At 33.6% G+C, this 6166-nt stretch overlaps 2 protein-coding genes across 2 annotated transcripts; both read left to right on the top strand.

Annotated features, from left to right (window-relative positions):
• The first annotated feature begins 923 nt into the window (after positions 1–923).
• On the top strand, positions 924–2977 carry LOC7463880 (uncharacterized). The gene is made up of 5 exons (XM_002299937.4): positions 924–1091; positions 1508–1616; positions 2015–2055; positions 2517–2576; positions 2674–2977. Exons 1-5 carry the CDS (start codon positions 1026–1028, stop codon positions 2740–2742), a joined length of 345 nt encoding a protein of 114 aa, XP_002299973.1. The 5' UTR covers positions 924–1025; the 3' UTR covers positions 2743–2977.
• Positions 2978–3576: 599 nt separating this feature from the next.
• On the top strand, positions 3577–6166 carry LOC7480115 (10 kDa chaperonin, mitochondrial). The gene is made up of 3 exons (XM_002299936.4): positions 3577–3817; positions 4523–4662; positions 5871–6166. The coding sequence occupies exons 1-3, from the start codon at positions 3713–3715 to the stop codon at positions 5917–5919; spliced, it is 294 nt and encodes a 97-aa protein (XP_002299972.1). The 5' UTR covers positions 3577–3712; the 3' UTR covers positions 5920–6166.

Here is a 6166-nt window from a genome sequence, read left to right as displayed (position 1 = left end):
TTAATATAAAGATATCATCATAATTTTTTTCAAATCAATTATATTTTTAGCAGTTATTTAGATTATTTTTAGAACTATCAAATTAATTTTTTTTCTAAAAGAAACATTTGCAATTTTTAAGTATTTTTTATGGTACAAAAAATTTATTATTAAATTAAAGAGAGAGAAGGTCACAAACTCAAAATTTGTCCTCCTTCATGATCAAACTTTATTCCAGAAGTATTTTCTACTCTAGCCACCACGGCTGCATCAAGAACACCAATATGCCTGCGTAGTTGGAGATGACATTAAATTGAACAAAACCTAAAATTTATTCTGGGTTAGATCTGAAAAATTGAAGCTTTTGGTATTAGAAATAGGAGTGGCTACTGAACTGGTCGGAAAGGATGAAGATTGTGAGCTTGGTGGCTAGGATTGTCTACTTTTTGTTCTTCCATCAATTATTCTTAAGCACACTTCCTTAGCATATCTAATTTGAGGATAGCTTTAGTTGTCCAAAAAAAAAGTATTGGGAGTTAATTATAATATGGTCTATATTTTAACGTAATTAATTAATTATTTCTTATGGTTTAAAAAATTATTAATTCATCCTATATTATTAAATCAACCCATAACTTAGTCCTTTATCAATTTCATGTTTTTTTTTTTTAATCTTCTGGAAAAAAGAGAGGCGGTAAAATGATAAAATATGATAATAATTATTTAATAAGAAAATAAGTTATTTCTTATTATTAAATCTTTTGGAACAAAATAAGTTATTTCTAGAATAAGAAATTATTAAATTAAATATGGTCAAGATTAATCAAAGAATTACTTAATTATTTTCTATGCTATTCAGACCAACTAAATATCCTAGTAAAATATAAGGATTTTGTATTTAATTCCAGTATTGGAGAAAAGGGCAATTCCGTCACATAAGTCATAAATAAAGACTTTAAGAAGAAAAAATTGTCAAGCATTTTACTAGATATATATTTATTTTCAATTCAGAGTTGCAAAGTAGAAGGAGGAAAGCAAGGAGGAGAATGGATGATCAAGAATTTGGACGCCTTCTTGATCTCTTCCCCGTTGTCCGTCCTCGAAATTACCATGTAAATATTTATTCTTTCTCTGTCTCAGTCGAATCTTGATTACTCTGGTTTCAATTACTAAACAACACATGTATTGCTGTCTGTCTATTCTTCAAAAAGGAACTAGGGTTTATTAAATTTCACTCTGTTAGTATCTTTCTTCTTGCTATTAATTTAATCAGTGTTTCAAGGTTGAAAATGGGTTCAAATCATAATACCATAATATTTCGGGATGGTAGTAGTGTTCAGCATGAGATTCTCGAGTGAGGGTTTTGATTACATAATTTTTTAAGCTTCTTATGCTGGAAACCCTTATATTCTAATTAGAATGGAACAAGCTGCATGTTTTTGTGATTCTTTAAACGTGCTTGATGTTCTGCACTTGTTGTTTGTATCTGTACCCTCATGGTTTTTCTATAACCTTTTCTATATTTCAGATTGAGACGGACCCATCAAAGCAATCAACTTCTCGGTCATTTCCGGAACCGGTATTTCAGGAGGAGGAAGGTAAAAAGGAATCCAACAATCAAGTTATTGATGTACAGGGTATGCTCTCTTATAAAGTCCACTCTGCTTGCTTACCTGCTTCTCTCTTTATTAGATAATTGAGGATATTGAGATGTATTTTCCCATTATGAATCCATGAATTTTGATGAAAAATCTTTCGGGCAGCTTTGGCCTGATAATCTTGAGCCACTTAATAAACTTTCTAACAAGTCACCAAATTTTCTGTTGATGTGTGTTGTACTTGTCAGTCATTTTGGAAAAAGTCTTCCTTTCAGGTCATGTTGGGATGAAATTGCTTATGTTATGTTATGTTATGTTAAGAATCATGAAATCTTGGAAAATTTATTGGATTGGCAACTAAGATTCATCACAATTTTAGTCACTGTTGAAGTTTACCTACATCTGTTTACTGTTTTCTTGTGTATTTCTTTAAATAGATGCATTCTGGGAGAAGCTAAAGTTGGCAGTTGAGAAGAAGGTATGCTTTTGTCGATTGTCATAGTATTTACTGGCTTTAAATTAATTATAAGCCTATTTATGGGTACATTAACATATTCAAGGTGTCTTGTACATTATGAAATTTCTTTGTTCAACAACAACAGGAAGCATATTGGTCATTTTGTTGCAAGAAAAAAATAACATCGAGTGATTTTATTTGTTGTGATCACTTGTGAGTCAGTTCTTGAATTTTTTGTAGAGATGCCTCTATCACACCTCCTGTTTCTAGTTTCTGTCCATCCAGCATCAGTAATCTATTTGCGGATGGGTTGTTTCTCATTGAATGTTGTGCCAAAAAAGTTCAGCTGATTTATATCTGCTGGCCATCACACATCATGCAGACAAGTTCTGCTGCCCCCACCTGAACGAAGCAGAATAGTAGATTTTTCATTTCCTAGTGATGGGGATAAATGAATTTGTTGTGCTCTTGTGGATATGCAGGCGGGTGCAGCAGAAGCCCAGAGATTTTGCAAGGCTTTCCAAGAAATTCACCGGAAACTTGTATGCCTCATTATTTGAGAATCATATACATTTCATGTTTAAGATCCCATTTTCTATTATTGATATCTGAAAATTCAAATTTTTTCATTATATCCAGGTATATGAAGAACTGAGTTTGGATGCTGCCTGCAGCTTTATAAACTTATCAAAACGCTCCGGACAATAGTTTTTTTGCTGGCTCTGTACTTGTTCAAATATTGCTTGTTGATTTGTGACCTGTTTTTGTTTTGAAGAAGTGGAATTAACTTGATCTTAATTTATTTAGAACTAAGCTGCATGGCATCGTTGTTTTGTTAATGTAGTGGTTTCCTATTTCATTTCTTTCCCACTCAGTGGATTTTAGCATCTGTTGTAACTCAAAGCTGATTTATGATGATAATCTTGTGGGAGTTTTGAAGTTTTGAGCACTTGCGGTATTTCTCAGTTGTAGCGCGGCAAAATTGATCAATGGTTTTTGGCTAGGTAGCGGGGTAATGGCACAATCAAATTGCAACTCAGCTCATCCTGAAAACACTTCGAGTTTCAGATTGGTCGAGGCAGGGTTTCTTTTTAATGGTTACGATGTCTCGGGCTAGCGTTTTGCGTATAAAGATTGAGTCTATTGTACTAATAAATGCATTTACAAGAATTTTTTTTTCTTTCCTCGTGAAAACACTTTTCTCCCGTCCTAAAGGGTTGAATATGTAGTGTGATGGTGGTTTTTTTAAAGTACTTCTCTTAAAAATATATCAATATTTTTCATAATAATATTTGTTTTATTTTTTAAAATTCATTGTTAATATTAATTTATTAAAATAATCTAAAAAATACAAAAAAATAAAAATATAAACAAAAACACTTTCAATCTGCAAAAACAAACGAGTAAAATGCAGACGTAGGACTGTAGGAGTTTAGAATCCTATGGACTCGTGCCCTCGGTGCGTCTGTTTATTAATTTATATTGGGTAATAACTAACTAGCAAGGAAGGGATAGACAAGGTGGGCAGTTTTGGAATTTGACAATAATAAACTCCAACCTTAAACCCTACTGGTACCTAAAGGAGCCCAGTAGAAGTGTCCAGTACTCGATCTTCTGCAATCACTCTCTCTCTCTCTCTCTCTCTCTCTCTCTCTAGTCTCAGTTACCGTGCGTGAAGATGGCAAAGCGCTTGATTCCGACATTCAATCGCATATTGGTGGAGAAAATTATCCCTCCTTCCAAAACCAACTCCGGTATTCTTCTTCCTGAGAAAACCTCCAAGGTCATCCCTTTCTCTTCACTCCTCTCCTCTCTTTTTTCTCCTTTCGTTTCGTTGTTCCTTTGAGTTTCTCCTGCATCATTGAAACTGTAGCATAAAATTACACTGATACGCTACTCGGTAAATTGGGGCTGGGTTTTTGGCTTGTGTGTGATGTTCTTTTATTATAGATTCATTAGTTACTTGGCTAATCATAACCAAACTAAATTAAGCCCAAGATTTATCTTTGTTACAAGAGTTGTTTTCAATTGCATTTTGAATTTCAAAATCCACTCCTATCGCTCGAATCTGGAATTGTTTCATACATTAATACGATATTTAAGCTTCAGTTTAATTGCTATCAGTAACAGCTAAGTGGTATAGCTCGAATTTTAAAGGGTTTGTTGCGGTTGGGAAGTTCTTAGTTTTAATATCCGTGAAAGAGAAATTGGAATGAAATGCTTAACATTCAAGTTCTCACGACCAGTGTTAGTTTTTGTTCCTTTTCCCTTTTTATTTCATTCACCTTGATAGGTTAGCATGCTCAACTTATTTGTATTTGTTTCTTGCCAGTTTTCATAATTATGCTGTCCAATAAATTAAAGATTAAATGTTTTTCTGTTGTACTGTGATGTAAATGTACATTTATTCATTCGTTTTATTGGTGGATACATGGGGTGATTACTGATTGTTCTTTCCTCTCATTTTTTTTATGCTTCACAATTCCAGCTGAACTCTGGAAAAGTTGTTGCCGTGGGTCCTGGTGCTCGTGATAAAGATGGCAAGCTTATTCCTGTTACTTTGAAGGAGGGAGAAACTGTCCTTTTGCCTGAATACGGAGGCACTGAAGTGAAACTTGGTGAAAAAGAGTGAGTTACTGCTTCTCTAAAATTAGTTCTTCTTTGAGGTTCGAGTTTCTGGTAGATGTCATGTAAAATGCATATGAGAGGTGGCATTTGTGTGTTAGCTTTTTTAGTTTGTCTACTTGATGGTATAAAGAACACTTGATCATCTGTCTTTAGCTATTCCGTGGCCCTTTTAACTTGATGCTGTAATTTGAACAGATCCAATTATATCCAGTTTGAGTTGACTTATAAATGTTCTATCAAACCATGTAGCTTTAAGATAGCAACTGTCTGACTCATAGATCCATATAGCTTTAAGATTTTGGTAGGCCGTGGCAAGTAAAGAGTCTTATAAAGTCACTGGAGTGATCAAGGTACTATTTTAGTGTAGTTAACATGGTTAAATAGGATTCAGAATTCTCCAATGCATGGTAGCTCATCCTACATGATTTTGAATTTGTTTTGCTGATTTTAGAATTTTTAATGACATGAAATGCATGTTTATATGTTTCAAGGAATGTTCTATAATGGAACATATTAAAAATGCTTTATTTTATTTACGCATGGTGTATGTGAAAGCTGCTACTTTCCATCAATGCTTTTGGTTTCAAATTCTTGCACTCATATCATACAATCGTACTTTTATTTTATTTTTTTAGAATTAATCATACAGAATGAAACAGTGTGACGGTGAAGTTCTACTTGCTTTTATGTATCGCCCATTGTTGCTAAACACCAACATTTGCAATTAAATGTGTATTCATCTATGGTGGGTCGATATGCAAAATGTTTTCTGTTGCACTAAACTCTTAAACCTGAATGCCATAAAATGGCACTGTGATGTGAATGAGATCAGGGTGGTGATTCTAGGGAACTTAGTTATCTTGTTTTCATTTGGATTGCCTGCATTTTATTGCATATTTAAAATCATTGGATGAATCTTGACTTGGAAGAAGACATTTTATCCAGGGGAAATAAGATCTTTATTGGAGAAATGGGGTTTTGGTGTAAATGCTGGCATAAGCGCAATTTTTTTCTCTTCTCTTTTCTTTGTCATGCAAAATTAACAAGTTCCACAGCAACTCAGAAAGACAACTGCTTTCTTGCTGCCAAAGCATACTTAGTGACCTCAGTGTGTGACAAAAATGCATTTATTTCCTTTTCATTAGACGATTCCTTGACACAAATAAATACCTAATGATGTTTCCTTGTGGCTCTATGCACTGTTTCAGGTATTTTCTGTATCGAGATGAAGATATAATGGGAACCCTTCATGATTAATTCATAATGTTCCATCACATAAGAGTTGAAACTAATTCAGTTACTGTTTGTTTGTATTTCTTAGATTTTGGTTATCATTGGTTCCTATCATGCTTAGTTAAAGCTTGTATCGAACTTGAATGTTTTTAGTATCCTTGAGGGAACCAGGTTGGATATTATTTTGCTGCCCAGGATGGAAAGGGCGAGCTTTTGTTACTCCCCCATTTAAGGAATCTTCATATTTATCATCAATAAGTCGTTGTGTATT

Source organism: Populus trichocarpa, chromosome 1 (genome assembly GCF_000002775.5).
Source record: "Populus trichocarpa isolate Nisqually-1 chromosome 1, P.trichocarpa_v4.1, whole genome shotgun sequence".
NCBI lineage: Eukaryota > Viridiplantae > Streptophyta > Magnoliopsida > Malpighiales > Salicaceae > Populus > Populus trichocarpa.
Note: the sequence above shows the minus strand (reverse complement) of the source record. Positions and strands in the feature narration are given on the sequence as shown.

Bases quoted from the DNA above. Each gene is read 5' to 3' on its own strand.
- LOC7463880 (XM_002299937.4), top strand. From the start codon at position 1,026: ATGGATGATCAAGAATTTGGACGCCTTCTTGATCTCTTCCCCGTTGTC. The intron at 1,617-2,014 runs GTATGCTCTCTT...TTCTTTAAATAG, and splicing joins TCAAGTTATTGATGTACAGG to ATGCATTCTGGGAGAAGCTA. The intron at 2,577-2,673 runs GTATGCCTCATT...CATTATATCCAG, and splicing joins AAGAAATTCACCGGAAACTT to GTATATGAAGAACTGAGTTT.
- LOC7480115 (XM_002299936.4), top strand. From the start codon at position 3,713: ATGGCAAAGCGCTTGATTCCGACATTCAATCGCATATTGGTGGAGAAA. The intron at 3,818-4,522 runs GTCATCCCTTTC...TCACAATTCCAG, and splicing joins TTCCTGAGAAAACCTCCAAG to CTGAACTCTGGAAAAGTTGT. The intron at 4,663-5,870 runs GTGAGTTACTGC...GCACTGTTTCAG, and splicing joins GTGAAACTTGGTGAAAAAGA to GTATTTTCTGTATCGAGATG.